At 41.3% G+C, this 19,136-nt stretch overlaps 1 protein-coding gene across 6 annotated transcripts in view; it reads left to right on the top strand.

Moving 5' to 3' along the window:
• TRPM3 (transient receptor potential cation channel subfamily M member 3) overlaps positions 1-8,309 on the top strand; it is a 463,193-nt gene extending 454,884 nt beyond the window's left edge. For all 6 annotated transcript variants that reach the window (XM_069777358.1, XM_069777355.1, XM_069777356.1 and 3 more), the window contains one exon: positions 1,194-8,309. In XM_069777358.1, the coding sequence (XP_069633459.1) occupies positions 1,194-2,643 (1,450 nt within the window). In that variant the 3' untranslated portion in view covers positions 2,644-8,309. The remainder of the gene's footprint in view (positions 1-1,193) is intronic.
• Positions 8,310-19,136: the final 10,827 nt, after the last annotated feature.

Below are 19,136 nucleotides of genomic sequence, written 5' to 3' on the forward strand. Positions count from 1 at the left end.
AATGGGGAAAACCTGAACTATAACCTTAAAAATCAGACAAATGTAGCTATATAAATGTGTTGCTTTTAATACTACTTTGGCAGATAATGGAGGTCCCTGCTCTACCCTTGGGACTACAACCAGAGGAAAAAATTATGATAAGAAATTTCATATCTGCTAAAGGCAATTTCATTGTGTAAAATTAGAGGACTCCATGTAAATACTTCAGTAGAGATGTTGTAGAAGCCAGAAAACTGAAATGGATGAAAGCCACAGGCATAAATTAGTACACAATTCACCTTAAAGTCAAAAACATTTTAAAATGAGACAGATCAACAGTGTAGAACAGAAATACTGAAGTTTAAATTAGGATCACACATTCAATTATTACCTATTAATACCTTAATATAACTTTTTATTTATATATCATGATAGGTAGCTAATAAATAACTTTAAAATCCATCATTTCAATCCCTGAACTATTACACAGACTACCCAAAGCACAATCACAGTAATGGAGCAATCTTAGTGTGTGTACCCTATCGTAGGCTGTATTTGGTTTGATCAGTGTTCTCCTCCCTGCAGTTTTTATGCATACTTTACTTGATACTACCTACATCAATACAATAGCTGATACATTTTTTTTTCTAAATATGTGAGCTAAAAATTAATCAGATGACAAAGAGACTATCTCCTTAGGTCGACATAGCACTAGCTGGTGTAAATCTGGGGCGAACACCAGAAAAAAAAATGGGATGTTACCCGCCTTCTATGGCATATTGACCATTTGCATTACTTCATTTAGTTCTGCAGTTAACTGTGGTGGTCCTGCCTGTGGCACAACTGGGGACAATGTCATGTGGTGTCTGCTCTAAGCGTTATTCATTCATAACAATCTAATTAGAAGTTTTGTCAGCAGAAAGGCAGCAAATCATAGCAACATTTCTGTAATAACCCCTGTCCCTGGGATAGGGCACACCCAAAACCCCCTCTATGTTATGCAGCAGACACCCCTGGTTTAACCCACTGGAGCAGTTTCATAAGCGAGTAGTATTTGTTTGCTAAACCTCTTTTAGCAGGGTTTTGAAGCAGATGAGGTGGCATAGACTGGCTTTGAATTTTAAGGCCTCTTTGTTCCCATTTGTTTTGGTGACCTATTAGCTGAACACCACTGCTTTGTAGAAATTAACCTGTTTAATTCTTCCCTTTTTAAGGGTAGAGAACATGGCCATGCGACTGGAAGAAGTAAATGAGCGAGAGCACTGCATGAAAGCCTCTCTGCAGACCGTTGACATCAGGCTTGCTCAGCTGGAAGATATGATGGGACGAATGGTGACCGCCTTAGAAAAACTGACCGGCATAGACAGAGGTGAGACAACCAAGATACGATCCAGGACTTCATCTGACTGTACTGATGCAGCCTACATTGTGAGGCAGAGTAGCTTCAATAGTCAGGAAGGAAACACTTACAAGCTTCAAGAGAGCATAGATCCCACAGGAGAGGAGTCCATGTCCCCAACATCTCCTACAATCACACCCCGCATGCGAAGCCACTCTTTCTATGCAACAAATATGAAGGACAAGTGTGGGTTGGAAAAGTTTGAAAGCATTTTTAAGGAAAGATCTCCAAGCCTGCATCGGGCTATCAGTTCCCACTCGATAGCAAAAGAAGGAAAGGTTCCCTTAGCCCCTACCAGCACGTTGTCGATTGCCCCAGACTCCAGAAGGCCTTCATCTTGTATAGACATCTACGTTTCTGCCATGGATGAGATGCATTCTGACACAGAGCCTCTCGACAGCTCCATAAATATTCTTGGTACCGGAGATGCAGCTCTGCAGGCTCACATAGCCTCTTCCATTTTAGCTAACAGTGCATACGTTAGCGGTACACCTGGAGAAAAAATTTCTGGCAGGAGTCTTGATTACGAGGAAACGTCTGGAATAGAAACAAGAGCATTTTCTTCAGACTATTCACAAATCACAGATTGCCAAATCCCCTGGGATTCAGACCCTCCCTTGTATCACACTTTAGAGCGATCTAAAAGCAGTCGTTATCTGGCTACAACTCCATTTATTCTGGAGGAAACGCCAATTGTGAAATCTCACAGTTTTATGTTCTCTCCATCTCGAAGTTACTTCAGCAGTCTTGGTGTCCCAGTCAAAACAGCAGAGTACACAAGTATTACGGACTGCATAGACACAAGGTGCGTGAGCGCTCCCCAGGCCATCGCAGAGAGGGCCAGTTTCCCTGGAAGTCTTGGGGGAAAAGTGGAAGACTTGGGATGCTGCCACCCAGAGAGAGAAGCTGAACTAAGCCACCCAAGCTCTGATCATGAGGATATTGAGTCCAAAGACAAGAAGGGGGTCCTGTTACCTCCTCAAGACAGCACTGCTACAAGAACTCTGGCCAACAGCATCCCACTTCCAAAAATAGAGCGGGCCAACAGCTACTCTGCGGAGGAGTCTAACATGTTGTATGCACAGCACACACGGAAGAGCTACTCTATCAGTGACAAACTTGACAGACAGCGAAACACAACAGGCCTGCGAAACCCCTTCCAGAGGAGTAAGTCTTCAAGGCCAGAGAGCAGAGGAGACAACCTGTCCATGAGGAGACTGTCAAGAACAGGAGCCTTCCGCAGCTTCGAAAGCAAGCACAGCTAGGCCTAGACAAAGCTCACCAGCAGTCTAAGGGTCATCTGCTCTCCAGTCCATTTTTCTTAGAATTAAAAAAAAAAACCTCACGTCACCCCTTGTCAACTCCAGTTGGCATTAGCCACCGGTCAAGGGAGCACATTGTCAGTCTCAGCACGGCCCACTGAGTTACTGCATCTTGACCCAGTGGACATTTGCACTTAAGGAAAAAGGGAGGGATGAAAGCTTTACAAAGACTTCAGTAAACAACAGGAATAACAGCCCCCTTTATGAAGTCACAAGAAAAAAATGAGCAGATTCAGAAATCTGCCTTTTATTAGAAGGCATCCTAAGATCTTTGATCATTATTCAAGTTTTTAGGATGCAGGAATTAACTGGCAAAAAGAGATGTACAAATTAGATGTTCTAAACTTCAATCACGACTTCTTTTTCATCTGTTTCACTGTTGTGATGACTGATGAAAAGCATTTGTTATTTCTGTAGGAACTGGCAGCAAACAAACCTAAAGTCTCCCAAATCCCTTGCATCCCACACTTGTGGAAATGAAGAAAGATGAACAAGATAACAACCATAACGTTCACTTGTCTTTTTTTGTATCAGCTTCTAGTGCCACAAAAAGTTTATATTTTCGAGAGCAGAAAGGGAGATGAAATGCCTTTTGTACTGCAAAACAGTACATGGAGGAAGAATTTATGTTAAAGTATCAGGTGATTTCCTGTATAAAACAGGCATTCTAGATTCTAGCACAGCTGAGCAAGCTCAGGATGAATGTAATTAAGCGGAATAGTATATATTTATTTTTTTACCACATTTGTCATCAATATGTTGTCTCACTAAATCAAAGCATGTGATGGAACAGTAAGAACAGGGTAATGAGAGCAGAGCACCGTAATATTGTCAGGTTCTCACTGCTCCGTTTAATTATGTATACAAATTGGGGAGATTTATCCACCAGGCTGCTACCAGGGTCTTCTTGCTGTTCCATTTCAGCTGCCGATTTTTCACATCATTCCCTCACTAAAAATATACACCTTTTTTTTTTTTTCATGAGGACATGGCTGTATTTGAACATTTCAAAATATACAAGATTTATCAAGCAGTCTGAATCCAGATTAATGCAATTAGACTGAAGTTGCTTAAGGGAAAGTGTTCTTGGCAGAGGACTGGAAAACACTAAAAAGTACATGTGCTTTCAAGGTAAGTTAACCAAAGTGAAACTGCAGGTTTCTGTAAACAGCAAAAGCCAGCGGTTGCGACTAGGCTTCCACCGTTCAGCAGCATATCTCACAATGTGCATTTTAGTAGGAGAAAGTATATCTGAACGGTAGTGCAGTTACAGGCTTTGGTTGAAGACAGTCATAACTCCACTGACCCCATCCATGTTCCAAGGGTCCACAAAGTCAACCAGAGTTTCAAACTTCTCATGAGAAGATATCACAGTGGTCACAGGTAGAAGGGCATGCAGAAGATAGGAAAAGGGTGGAGAAGTATAAACTGCAACTGGATCAAAATTTCACATCCTTTATGAAGGCACAACTTTAAAGCTTGTAAAGATTTGAAGCTAGTGCTATTAAAAATTAAAACATCTCTACAATGACCAACACCTGTGTAGAACCAGCTCCTTTTTGTTATCAAAAATGAATACATGTGAGTGGGGTACATACTTCCCATTATTTAAATGGGAATTATCTTCCAAATCTCTAAGGCAGCTTTGAAAATGCAGGCTGACGTTTTCTCACTGGGATCTCACCCTGGGAGACTCTGAGCACTGTACGAGAGCTAAGTCTGAAAGGCAACAAACGCAGACATAAAAATTATCATCAGCCTCAAGAAAAGAGGCAAAGAAGGTGAAAACATTTAGGTACTGAGTCACTACGTGGGAAAGTTCAGGAAATAAAGAAATGCAGCATGGGGACTTTAAGCACAATGCGTTTCATACTTCCTGGACCAACGTGTTCCTTGCTTTCTTCTATTTGATCAGGCTTTCAATGTGCTAAATTCCACCAAGACACCGTGTTTATGCAATTGCCTTGCAGTCCATGTGCAGCGTTACGGTCACATGGCAACACCGAGAAAGGTCAAAAACCTTTCTGTGCATTATGAAGCATGCTTGTGACAGGCTGATTGTTGAACAATAGCAAAACGCCCAGGGGCAAAGGAACTGGTGTTTAACAATCTGCTTCAAATGTGCCAACTTTTGTTAGCAGCCTTTTCCTAAGGCTTCTCCAAATCTATCTATCCTTGGTGAGTAGAGGGGGATATTCTCACTTTGTTTTCTTTGCTACTTTTAAGAATGTCTGCTAAAACTGTTCATGGACTCTTCCACCTTCACCATATTACTGGCCTACTCTAGAGGAACTTCAGATTCATTAGAAATTCCTCAACAGCGTTTAGTGAATTAAGGCATAGGGCTGTCCTCTGGGGTAGATTTCATTGCTTAGTTTGTCAGGGTAAAGGAATTTGCCAAACCCAGAAGCTGTATAAATGTTTAGAATACAGCACTTTATTGATCTGGAGCACACATTCCAGGTAAAATGAAACAGGACACTTTATTTACCTCTTAAAATTTGCCATTATATATAAAATGTAAATTCAGATGTTAAAAGTGTGATTGCAAGATATCAGAACACTACTTTTCCTGAATGTTTCCCATTTATTCTACAATGTGGTGTCTATAGAATATATTATGATGGATGTTAGATTATTTTATCTTCACTTGTTTTTTACACATTGCATCAAACTGCTCCTTTTTGAATTTGATGGTAAAACACCCATTCCTTGCAATGGGAACAGATTTCCCACTCCTGATATTATGACCATGTAGTTAGAGTAGAAGTTTTATCATCCATCATCATGTAGCTATAGCATGTGCCATATGACATATTCTGTATCAAAGGATAGCTTATGAAATAGATATATATATACACATATATACATATCTCCCATATATAAACCAGTATATTTGTGACATGTGGTAATATTAGTGAACGTTACAGGACAGTTTTAATATCACATTATAAGGTCTTGTTTGTAAATCTGTAACATTCAATAAAATAGCACATGTTGCATCAAGCATTAAGTTCCACTATCCAATTATTAGCTTACATATGGAATATGCATTTTTGGTCACAGTGTGTAAGTTCGGTATGTTTCACACATTTCTCTGTATAGCTCCACATAAATGTCTGTATGAGCTGATGTATAAACCTCTAATGAGCCACTGTGGGCTGTGACAGGTGAGTTGTGATAGTGTGAAAGATGAACTGGCATGTTATGCAAAAGATTATAAGATAAATGAACTTTAATAATATTTTGAAACTCAACTGAACTTAGCTGTTTGTTTACATATGCTGGCCGACTGAGGAAGCGGTGTACAGTATTTTATAAATATTTTCCTATAGTAATCCGTTCTGTTGTTTCCAGTTTAAGTAACGCTATTCTACAGTTGGGGTATACACTTGTCCTAGGTATTGGATTATAGCACATTATTCTTTCACAATAACAGTGTGATATGACTGAAGTAGTTTCTCTTCCTTACAGTCCAGTCTTTTTTTGTGTCAGTGAAAATGCATGCATTGTTCCATGAGTTTCTTTGGACTACTATGAAACTTAACATTTTGCTATTGCCTGCCTGTAAAGATGAATCCAGTTAGGAATGAATTCAAGCTTTTGGATGTTTACATTATTTCCATTATGTTTGATCTTTAGCAAAGTAAGTGATTTTTTTATTATTTTTAAATGACAATTGTATTTTATGAAATTGAAATATTCAACACAAAATGCGAACCTACAGCAGTGCTCAGACATTTGGCTCTCTCTTTTTTTGGAAGAGATAAGGTGCTACATTATTGTTCTTAGCACAAGTGCCAGTTAACAAATGGCAGTGAGGGGATAATTTGAAAATACAATGAAAAACCAAAACATCCATTCATCCACATAAGGAAATCCCTCTGGGTTCCAGATATAGATTGCTTTTTTTCATTTTCCATTTATAGATTTTTTGGTAAAAAAACTGATTTGTACCTTTTGTGGAATGGATAGCCTTTTGTCAGGGGATAAATATCTTAGTTAGGTATATTTTTTGTATGAGAAGATAATGATTTGTTTCTTAGAAACTGTCAGTGCATGGAAAACGCAGCTACACAAATAACTGCTAAAAAAAAGTGCTGGTAGCAGCACACAGCCTTAGTCCAATGACTGCAGTCGGAGCAAACAAGCATCTGTCCTGAGAGCAGAAGTTATCAAAGGTATTAGCTTAGAGTGAGCCAGTGAAACAAAATTCTCTGTAAACTCATGGTGCAAATTTTCAAAACAAGCATAAATGTCTTGTTATGTTGCTCAGGTTATATACGTAAGAGGATCTGATAATCACCAGAAGGGAAAATGTGAGCTGGTCATTCCTGGATTTCCCTAGGAATACTTAAGTAGTTGTGATGTCTCTCCCCTACTTAAAAATAATAGTATATTTGCATTTTTGCACAAATATGTACAATTGTTTCAACAGAGGCCACATTTTCAGTTCTGTTAAAAGATAGCAGGTATACATCATCTTCTTCAAAAGAAATGGGTAAGCTTCCTAGCATCAATTTTCCTTCATCCACCTCAAGTAACAGCACAGTCCAAACTGGACAGAAGTGAAGCGTTGGGGGTGTCTGCTTACCTAATGAAACCCCTCATTCCTCTAGATGGTATTCACTGGCCTTGCCACACATTGGCATAAAAGCAGTAGTGCTGAATGTGGAAGGAGTGAGTTTCTGCCCCACAGTGAGAGTTATCCTGCTTCATAGCCAGTCACAGGGTGAACACTACAGGTCACACAGGCTTCTCTTCTCTGAGACTGACTACGATTATGCTGGTGCAAATCTGCGGAAAATCCACTGATTTTAGTGAAGTACCCTGACTTTTGTCAGAGGATGGATTTATTCTGCATTTCTAACTCTGTATTACTTTGAGTCATGGCACACATTATCCTAAATCATCATCAAGTGGGAAGTCTAATGACTGAGCCATTGAGCCACACTGGTTGTGAAACAGTCTCTGACCTTTTAATTTTTGCTGTATGCTTTCAGATCTCTTGTAGAGCCACACAGTACTTATTTCAAAAAGCTATTAGGAAAAAATGTTTGATTATGAAATTGCTGCTGTTTCTGCTGCAGGGAAGTGATAACTCTTGTTTATTCTAGTATTTGGTAGGGAGGGGAAGGGACAGAAGTGGGAATTGGCTGTGAAATACAATTTTATGCCTGCACAAGAGTAAATTGTATTAAAGTTATATCCTTCTTCCACCACTGCAGTTGTTGTACATGAGGAGAGTCTATATGCTGCTACTGCTGTCTGGAACAGTGTTTGCAATATACTATACTAATAGCTATTTAGTCGTTTATTATTTGGGCTATCATTTGTAAGTGTATAACAATCATTTATAAAGGGAGAAAAATGATTAAAATGTCATTTTAAACAAATTCCTACTAATATGAAGCTTTTCAAGTATGATTTGTCTAAATGTATATCACTAGGGAAAATGGTCCTTTCTAAAGGTCTACTGGATTCACAATGCACTTTTAGACTGTGTTTAGATACGTAATAAAAAGCAGAAGTTGGCAATTACTACAGTAGAACTTTCTGAAATTTCTGTAACAATTGTTTTGCAATAAAAAAAGAGATGTAGTTCAAAACATCTGTTCTTACCGGAGCATTTATTTACAGTCATTTGCTTTCAAAGCAATAAAGCAATGATGCAATGGCAGCTGCTTTTCTCTAAGGTCTCTCACTGCTCTAGTCCTAACTTTACAGCTTTAAAGAAAACCAAAGGGTTTACACTATTGTGCACAGACATTTTGAATATTGTAAATTATTACCACCTCTGAGATCAGCTGTGATTCAGGTGTCCCTTATTCTTGCCAATATCAGATCCCAGTTTGAACCACAACAGACATACTTGTTGGTGTGTTAATTTAAAAGGAGGGAATAGTTTATTTTATTTGTAGCTACCATTTCAGCAAGGGGGGAAACATAAGCAGTGATTGCAGATCTTCTCTAAATTGCTTCCACATAGACTGGAAGAAGCATGCTCCTTTGTATAGCAGTGTCCCTAGATGGGTGGCATTGCTGGCTCTTGTAGCTAAAGAAGGTTCATTAAAAACAAAGGGCACCAAGTAATCCTCTAGTACCTATGACCTCCTCTGAACTGGTATCTCACCTTCCTCAAGAAAGAAGTCATTGTCTCTCTATTCATGCAGCTACAACCAGCTCTGATACTTCCCCACAAAAATGCTGAAAAAAAGGCACTGACTCAAAATAAGCCAAGGTCAGGAGCTGCTGCCTCCACAAATCAGCCTTCGCTGAGATAATAACATCTTTTAGCTAAATGCAAAAGAAACACAGGGAAAAAAATATCCAATTGAATAAGAAAGATATCAGATACTCAGAACATTTCTGCACAGATCAGTCACACTTCAGGAGAGGAATGATTCAGAGAGGTGTTTTTTATTTCAGATTTCTGAGAAGAAAATGTTAAATTCCTTAATGAGATTTTATCTAATCCGTTCTTAGGGACTGCCATTCAGTGAAGACTATGGGAGCTTTGAAGCTTTAAAAAAAGAATTAAAAAAAAATCTGTGTCAGACAGTTGTCATTATGCTTCTTTCCAGGTAACACTGTATTTCTGGTCTCCCTGGGATTTTTCACAGTAACAAACTTCACCTAAACTCAGCCAGTTAGTAAGTGCTGGAAAAAAGCAACATCACCAGCCTTGATTTTCATTCCCATGAGCTGCAATCTTGTAGTCTTTAGGGCAGTGGCCTAGTCTTTTTTAATCTCATTAATGCATAATGGCAAAGAACTCCATTTAACGTTGACCATGGCAGCCAACCCTGATTCATTATCCCATGGCTGAATACAGCAAGAACTTACGGTTACAGCAACACTCACTGTCTCTGCCTATCAAGCTCAAATTTCACCCTGTTTATATTTGTAGAACAACATAAAACTTATAAAACCCCAGGATTTCATTATTTTGAAATTTTCAAACAACTGATTGCAGGCATAAATATTGTATATTTGGATTATACTGTTGGGCGGCAATAATGACAAGCATTAGCTGAGAGAAGGTTACTGCAGTGTGTTTATGTGATATGACAATAGTAGCCCATGAACAGTTACGGTCATCCCACTGCAGATGATACAGGCTACTATTGTAGAGAACCATGGGTGGAAAAAGAATAGCTATGAGAGGAACTGCCTTTGTTAGTCTAGATTTCAAAACAAGAAGTTCAACAGCGGTACAGACAGTTGGAGAGACTGAAATGCTCCTACCACCTTCTAAAACTTAAAATTTTTTGCTACACCTTTCCTCACTTAAATGTGTAGCCAAATGTTAAAGAGTCACACGCACACCACTGAATCAGCCTGTGGAGGTGATAGAATTGTCCTCACAAAATATTCCAGTGTTTTTTGTTCACAGTGAGCAAGATGAGAATTTTTTAACAAGCTTGGAAAAATAATATATCAATGCTCTCAGGACATTACTGAAAATGTTAACACATGATCTTGTTTTTTCCTTTATTTGAAAGATGACAAAAAATTCAACTACCAATCTAGCATGTCACTATTCACTAAGGAAAATTTTTAAACTAAAATTGTGTCTTTAGAAAAAAATCAATCTTCTGGAAACATCCATAAAATCTGAGCAGATATGCTTCACCTTCACCGCAGTTCAGCTATGTCAGAGAGGAGCAGCAGCCACTGTGGGAAGTACACAGCCATGCAGGGACTTTCCCTTTCTTCACTGTGCAGAGGCATAGCTAGGGCCTACATTACCACCACAGCCCTTTAAACATTTATCTGAAACTTTTGTATACTTATTTGCTTTCTCAGTAAGTCTAGAAAGCAAACTAAGCCTACCTTAGTCCAAACACAATCTCTTCTAAAATGTCTGGGTATTTTCAGGCAATAAGGCACTATGGACATTTATGGAGAAACAAGTTCTCCTTAACAGTAGCTGATCCTACTCACTGACCACTGATGATGATAAAAAATTTCAACCGTCTCCATTTTGTTTGAGATGATGGAGGAAACGGTAATTTGCAGCACCTCTGCAGTTTCAGAGTGGGGCCCTAGCCCTAGGGTAAGTTGGGCTGTCCTTACTCTAGCTCTGTGTAAGGCACACATCAATTTGCCCACACTGGCATCAGGGATGAGTGAAGCCATCCTCTTGGGGGATGGACAGGTCCACTAGGTCTATTAACTTCAGCATTGAGTTGGCAGGAGAAAATGGCACAGCCGATAGAGGGAGGAAGGAAAAAGGTAGACAGTTTATCACCAGTTTAGTCAAGACAGGCTTGACAGTAACACTGGGGACAGGATTATCCATATCCCCATTCTCTTGTGTTCATTCGCTCCTGAGATGTGGTGGAACTATGTCAGTACATGTGCTATAACATATAGGTCTACCCTAGGTACATCCAAACAATACATTGCAGTCCAAGATACAGATCAAGGGTGGGATTGCAAAAAATCCTGAGTGCTTTAGGCTTACAAATCCCATAGTAAAATAATATATAAATAAGTAAAATAAAGTGCAGATCCTTATATACTTAAGCAACATACACAAGAGATTTTAAGCGGCATGTTGGAGTATTCATCTCAAGTAATCACTGGAGCGCAAAGCTGATCCCTGAGTCTTCCCTCTGCAAGACAAGCACATGAAGCTGCTGTCTTTAAACCCATAATTTCTTCCCCTTGTCTCCAAGAAAGTGCACACATTCATGTCCTGCAGATAAGGCAAAGCAGATAAGGAGCTAATTTATGGATCCAAACAAGGCTTAATGTGAGGCAGACACTATAGGTTCAGTTTTGCTGAGAACTTAGTCCTGAGTGCACCAGGAAGTTAGGTATGAAGTTTTTAAGTTCAGAAGAAGTTGCACAAAATAATTATACATTAAAACATTCAAAACATATTAACGGAAGACTACTAACATGAGTTGCTGTTCTGTTGAAACTTAGCACTGGAATTTCTCTTTTAAATAAGCATTTTCCAAAAGGTATACTACAATACAATACAAAATAATGCACAGTATGCATTATTTGTTAAAACTGTTCTGATAATGCTTTCATGTGTAAGAAAGGGCCAAGAACTTTACCTTGCCTCTACTAAAAGGGAGACATTTAATAACTGCTCTTTTCTGTTCTGGTGGAATTAACCCTACAATCAAAATGTCTTAATAGAAGTTACAATCTAAGATAATTGAGGGAAACCAGTTGTTCTTTGCACTGGATGCTGAGATAGATAGGTACAGAAACTAGCAACACGCTTAACCCAGGGAAGGCTGGGCTTATGTGGTGCTGTACAAGTTCTGGTTCCCACACCCCTGCGTCTATGGGACTCCCCTCCTTTCCAGATACATTCAGAGTCAATCACTGTGCCTCACTCACAATGTGACATGAAGGGCAGAGCTGGCTGACCTGCCAGGTTCGTACAAAGCCATCAGAACCTCTCTACCATACTGAGCAGATCCTAGGATCCCAGCTGCATTTTCGGTAACATGGGACATTAAGCACTGCCATCTGTGAATTTAGGGGACCTCCTGACTTGAAAGGGGGTGTCACTTAGCCCTACCTATACCTGACGTTCTTTATGCTGAAAGCCAGAGGCATTCGAAAGCATGATGGAGGAGGGATACTGGAAAACGGTAGGGAAACCCAGGATTTCAAACCTTTCCCCTTGGGCACCTGTCCTCCCCCCGGCGAGGGTGAGGCTCAGCCCCGCAGGCGGGGATGCTCGGGCTGCCCTTGCGCGGCGTGGGGAGCTCTGCCTCCAGCCCGAGCTGCCGCCGCCCGCGCCCTGCACCCGCCGGGCCGTTTGCTCTCCCCCTTGCCCACCGTTACGCCGGTTCTATGACATGATGTCATTCTTGTCAAAGTGGCCGCTGGATGTCACTGTTTCATCTCCGAGAGACAGCCGCACAGACACACGTCACCGGCCCGGAATGAGGGAACTGGGGTCCCTAGGGACAAAAAAGGCCAGAGCTACCCAGCCCGCCCCGGGACAGCGGTTTGAAGCATCCCTTATCGAAAGAACAGGTGATACAGGAGCACCAGGCAGGCCCCCTGCTATAACAGAGGTGACACTGCAGCCCTAACGTTGATGGCTGAACCACAGTGAATCTCGGTTGAGATATACTAGCAATTAAGGACCATGAACACCAGCAGGCTGAGGTGGGAAGCCCTCTGAAGTAAATTCTTGGGACTCTAGATAGACTTTAGACTCTCAGGTGGATCGACCTACCACTACGTAAAGCAAGAGGCTTTGGAGGAAAAAGTGGAGTGTCTGATCTATTTGCATTACCCATGATCATCACAACTTTTCTAACTCCAGGATGAAAGGTATTGCATAAATAGCATAACTGCTTATGTGGAAAGCACCTTCAATTTGAAACTTAATTATATATGGGAATGGTAATATTATTTTCTACATAGGGAAACATCAGGAAATCTTGAACATGTTTTAATTGTTCAGAATTTTGCTGAACATTGCAGTCTTTAAGGCTGAAATTTTCTGGGCTGATTCCTGGTTGGAGGTAAGTGTAACCAGGGAAACAAATGAAAGTTTTGTCGATGCTAAAATCATAATAATAATACTCATATTTGAATTTTACATGCATACACTGACATAAATGAGCAGATTTTTTTTTTATTTTAGCAGCTAAAACCCATGGAGATTTCACAGAATCATAGAATATCTCAAGTTGGAAGGGAGCCATAAGGATCATCGAGTCCACACATGGTACACACAAAGAACTGATGAGGACTTATTTACACCTGCAGCACTGGTATATGGTAGGTCATTTTTGGACCACCTATCAAAAGTAGAAACAGGAGGTTTCTCACTCCAGTCCTTTATTAAATTATCTCCCATAACAGAAATCTGCGTAGCAGATACGCAGGTTTCCAACTTGCTGGTGAATCTTCCTGCTTGCAGGCTGCAGTTGAGCATTCAAAGTTTGGAAGCACTAGACTAAGAGTAGGTCCTACAACCTTGATTTGTTGCTCTGGAGTGCAAGATGTAAAAATTTCACACAATTGTACACCAGACGAGCCACAAAACCCTCACCAGCAAAGGCCTGCCCTGGCTTTAAACTGGGCCTGGGCACAGAAAGCCTGAAAAGCAAAAGGTTGTCTGTATGAAAAGTTTTTTTCTATCGAGGGACTTTGGGACATCTGTTGAGACAGGGAGCCACAGAAGATGTTTACTGACCAAGCACTAGGCAACTGACGTCTATCCTGCACCGTGGCGCACAGTCACACACTGTCCTTGGGGCTTGAATTAGAAAACAACATTTCTGAAGAACAACAAGGTGATACAATAATTGTGTCCTTCTCATTCTCTGACTTTTTGGCACCATTCTCTTGTGTGCTATAGGGCTGAGCACTTGGGGTGGATGGAATTCAGTGGGAGCTGCTCTCTGAGCAACTCAGGAGGAGTACAAAGATGTCATGAGGTTATGCAGGGAGAAAACACCAAAACTCCTGAGAAAGCAGACCCTTAATCAGGACTTAAATCTCCCAACAGGGCATTTCTCTGCCTGTCCTTCTGCTTCCATAGGAGAAAGCGTGTTTATACTATATTCACCCTTCAGGACCAAGAACCCTTCTTTTTACAGTATTCATCCAGGACATAGAAAAGTTGGGTACAATCCCTCCTGTCCTGATTTCAGCTGGGATAGAGTTAACTGTCTTCCTAGTAGCTGGTGCAGTGCTATGTTGTGAGTTCAGTATGTGAAGAATGTTGATAACACTGATGTTTTCAGTTGTTGCTCAGTAGTGTTTAGTCTAAAGTCAAGGATTTTTCAGCTTCTCATGCCCAGCCAGCAAGAAAGCTGGAGGAGCACAAGAAGTTGGCACAGGACACAGCCAGGGCACCTGACCCAAACTGGCCAGCGGGGTATTCCATACCATGGGACGTCACATCCAGTATAGGAACTGGGGGGAGTGGGGCTGGGGGGATCGCCCCTCAGGGACTGGCTGGGTGTCGGTCGGCGGGTGGTGAGCAATTGCCCTGCGCATCATTTGGACATTCCAATCCTTTCATTATTGCTGTTGTCATTTTATTAGTGTTATCATTATCGTTATTAGCTTCTTCTTTTCTGTTCTATTAAACCGTTCTTATCTCAACCCACGGGTTTTGCTTCTTTTCCCGATTTTCTCCCCCATCCCACTGGGTGGGGGGGAATGAGTGAGTGGCTGCGTGGTGTTTAGTTGCTGGCTGGGGTTAAACCATGACACCCCCTCTAAGTCAAATTTGTCTAGGTCAAATCCCTCTCTCCCACCTCCCCAGAGAGCAACTAATCACTTTTCCATCTGTGAGTATTCTTGGGCAAACCACTCTCAGTCAGGAGACTGCCTGAAGCTGTTCATTGAGCCAGGGCACTCCAAAGTCCAGAGCAAACCTATGCTAAGGCATTCCCCTGGTGCAGTTTGAACAGTCTGAGACAGAGAAGAGATTGTAAAATGTGGGAAATCTTTCAAAGTTCAGAGTGCTTTTTATATGCTGTATAATAGAAGGGGACACCAATGACATAACCAGCTGTTTCTCCTGCTCCCTGTTTTATTACACATGTTCTGAGTTGGCCTATTTTAAGCCTCTTGGGCTTGGAAAGCAAAAGAAAAAGGCAGAGGAGGAAAAACCTGTTTAATGATTCCTTAACGGACTTCATATATCAGCCAAGCTCCTGGCTGTTTGGGAAAATCATGTGTAGAAGGTACTGAGTACGTCTCCCCCAAAAGACTTTGGGAAAACACAGGCATTTATGAACTTTAGGCACCTAATGCATTAGGCAACAGCTAGGCAGATTTATCAATCTAACTTTTGTGCATAGATGTTTCAAATGGTGATGATAGTACATTGTTTTGAAGATCCAGTGCTAAATCACACCCTCCTTCAGTTCCATGTCTGCCAACAGAAGCATTGCACAGGAGAAAGGACTGAAAACGGTGAAGATTAGTATTAAAGATTTTAATCCCCTACTGTGGCAATACCGCACCTTCAACCAGTCTATTAATCTGGAATTTGGGAGGGGTCTTCTGCTACTATCTTTCTATTCATATCTATTTAATGCAGTGCAAAAGCTGAACCACAGGAAAACTTGACTACTGCATCCACCCAAGCAGCTGAGCTATCACAAGACTCCCAGGTTTGTTTCTCTCATGGCTCTGAGCAGCACAGGACCACCTGCAATACATCTGCTTCTGCATCCAGAAAAAAAGAAGACTACCCAGGACTGCAAAGAAATCCTGGCAATTCCTAGCTGCCAGTCTATTCTTCTGAAACCTTTATAGGCAGGCCTAAGTCTAGCTCACTCCATTTTACAGCAGGAAGTTGGATAGCCTAAAAGATATCAGCTCCTCTGCTTCACACTTACAGGCTTCCTCAAATATAAATCAGTCAAAGCAGAGAACCAACTGTCAAAGCTCTTCTACTCAATATTCTTTCATGTCTTTCTCCTTTTGCAATCAAAATATTAAAAAACAGCAGTAAATGAACATTCAGGAACATTAAGCAAGCAACACCTGTTACGCTGCTGTGAACAAGTTCATGTTCCCACTGTGGTGAATAGAACAGCCACAGCTGAATGGAAATGGGAGCAGAACATGTGCATTCACGCCAGGAGTCACTTAGCACTATGGATATACAAATAACAAATAAATTTCACTGAAAGTGGCCACCTGACAGGTACACAGAGATCAAAATCAATCTAATCAAAATCAATCACTACCTAAATAAAACTTTCATAAATAAACTTGTCACAAACAATTGCTTTCACATACAATTGCCTTCACATACAATTGCCTTCACATAGCAAAAGAAACAACAGTATTTGCGCTTTCTGAACAGAGTATCAAAAATGGAAATGGAAGGAGAAACAGATACTTTGAAGACCAAAGTCTCGCCTTGGTTAAGCTCAAACTGGTCAACTGTCTGCTCCATTGAAGCAACCAAGTTACTCAAACTGGGCACTTAAATAACAAGCAGCAAAACTCAGCACAACAAATTAAATCAACCTGACCAGCAGTGCACAGTGTGATCAGTGATGTTGGCTCTCTGTTCCAAATAAAGGAGCATCTAAAGTCACATGAGTAAGAGCTGCCTCAAATTTTTCTTAACAGGATGTATCAACCTTACTTTTCTTATGGCTTTCTACAAAAAACTCATTTCAGCCCACTTCTCATACATTCTGGTGGTTCATAAACCATGTGGGCTGCAATGATTCATCAGAATTCAGACAGTAGCTACATACAAGGTTTCATCTCCTTTCAATAAGGCAGGCCAACTTAACAGCCCTGAACTTCCGTGTAAAAGCTATTGTTAGAGTATCAGAGCGAAACATTGCCCCAGCTGCCAGCACTACAGTCCCAGTAATGGGGCTGAAAGAAAAGGATTTATAATTATCTTTTATTCCAGTTACAGCTGCACAGTACAGGCATACATTTCTGTTACTGCCATTATTATTGATAGACACATTTCCAAAGCTAACATCAGTCTCTTAAGGCCCACCTGTGCCCACGAATGATAGCGATTCATAGCTGATGATTAGTCAGAGCTGTAATCAATGAAAAGTTAAGGGTAAAAGTCCCTTATGGTCAGCATTTTCAAGTGGTTTCCCCAGCCAAATCTTGGAAATAAAGGAACTAGAACATTTACCTGTTGACACCTGCCAGCCCACTGCTGCCATACATACACAGATGGTACAATAAGCCAAACAGCAACTCATGAGGCCAACATGGACGTGCAGGGTGAACTCTGCTAGCCAGCTGCCACCTTTTCTCCTGGCAGCTTGAGATGACACAGGAGATGAGGGGGTGAAGGGTGTCTGATTAGGCAGCCTTTAGGTGAAATTGCAGCTGTAGCTAAGCACTGTACAACACTAGAATAATTTCAGCTCAGTATAGCAATGCTTAGAAACAAGAGCCATAACTATCCACTTAAGACATGTTCCAGCCACCCAGCTCCCAGCAAGGAGAGGTTCAGTCATCCCAGAGTAATGGCTCGCTGGCTATGCAGGGAGCAGTGCATGGCACAGAGACACTAAGGTGCTGTAGGGCGCAAGAAGATTTTTGTTATGGTAACCCAGGACAGTTCACCTCTCCCATCTGAGTATGTAGAGTCCCAAGCACGTCTTATCTCCTCGTTACAGTAAGCTGGGGTAGTTCACTTCCCCCTCACCTGCACATACCCCGCAGGGGCACCAACGTGAAGGCCAGCTGCAGATCCCAGAATTCGGACAACAGCACCTCCGTTACATCAGCAAGTTTGCTAACGAACCTAACAGGACAGTGCATATGCACGATACGTTAAGCAGTGCAAGTCTTATTATCCACCCCTGCGGTGCTTTCCCTTGAGCTTCACTCCCGAGCAGGGCTCCACTGCGTCGGGTTCCCATTTGATCAGTGTCGGTGTCCCGGGGATCCCACTGTCGTAACGCTATGCTTTACCTAAAGCCAAAGCTTCCATTTGCTGAGTATTGTGCCTTGTCCCTGGGAGATCTGCACCTGCCTTTTGCTCATACCAGGTGCGATTAAGCAAGCTGGGGGGCTTCAACAGGTGAGTCTCTGAGGAGTTCACAGGCCATTTGCTATAAGCTGTATGATCACTGCTGTCCTAAATGAGGGCATAACATAAACCACCATTCTCTTTCCGTGGGGAAGTGCCTCTGGGAAAAAAAGAGCAGCTTCCAAACCCAAGGCCCAGAGGCAGAAATGCAGATCTGTCACAGAAGGGCTAAGCACTTGCTAAGGAGGATGCTTTAATAAGCACCCTAAACTTGTAGGTATACCCTGAGATTAGAGCTTTTAGCTGTGATTAGAGTCCCATTGCTTCAGTTACCTATCTTTGGGTCACAGGCAATCTTTGCAGCTCGTTTCTTACCATGCTGTTGATAAGATGCATTCATTTGTTCCAGAGCCACTAACATGAACCACCACTTGTGGTCCACCACAGGGCCTCAGTAAGCAGATTGTCGATTGCCTTTCTTGGCACAGATTTACTTGGATTTTGGTGCACAGAAGGAGCACAGTTGTGTTGAGTGTTTCATAGGCTATTAACAATGTTATAACTGTTGTCATCTGCACCAGTATCTGGTACAGGTATGGTCATGTGAGTTTTCTGAGCTTTGTACCTTTTTCTGTACAGATGGTGGATTATGAACACCATGCTGAAAGGGTCATACCACTCTCAGATCTCACCATTCTTCTCTGCAACTTTCCATTTTCACCTTAGAAAAACATTCTACAGTGCACTCAACCTGGACCTCCTCCCTCTCCACTAAAACTATTGACATGTTCATGCATTTCTGCGGGCTTCTTACCTGCATTTGTACACCACCACCACCCCCTCCCAAAAAAACCCCAAAAGTTAAATAGTGTGATAAAATTGATCCTACAGCTTGAAAACTTTGATTTTATTTTTCTAAAAAAGCAATGGAAAATGGGCAAATAACTAAAACACA

Source organism: Haliaeetus albicilla, chromosome Z (genome assembly GCF_947461875.1).
Source record: "Haliaeetus albicilla chromosome Z, bHalAlb1.1, whole genome shotgun sequence".
NCBI classification, from domain to species: domain Eukaryota; kingdom Metazoa; phylum Chordata; class Aves; order Accipitriformes; family Accipitridae; genus Haliaeetus; species Haliaeetus albicilla.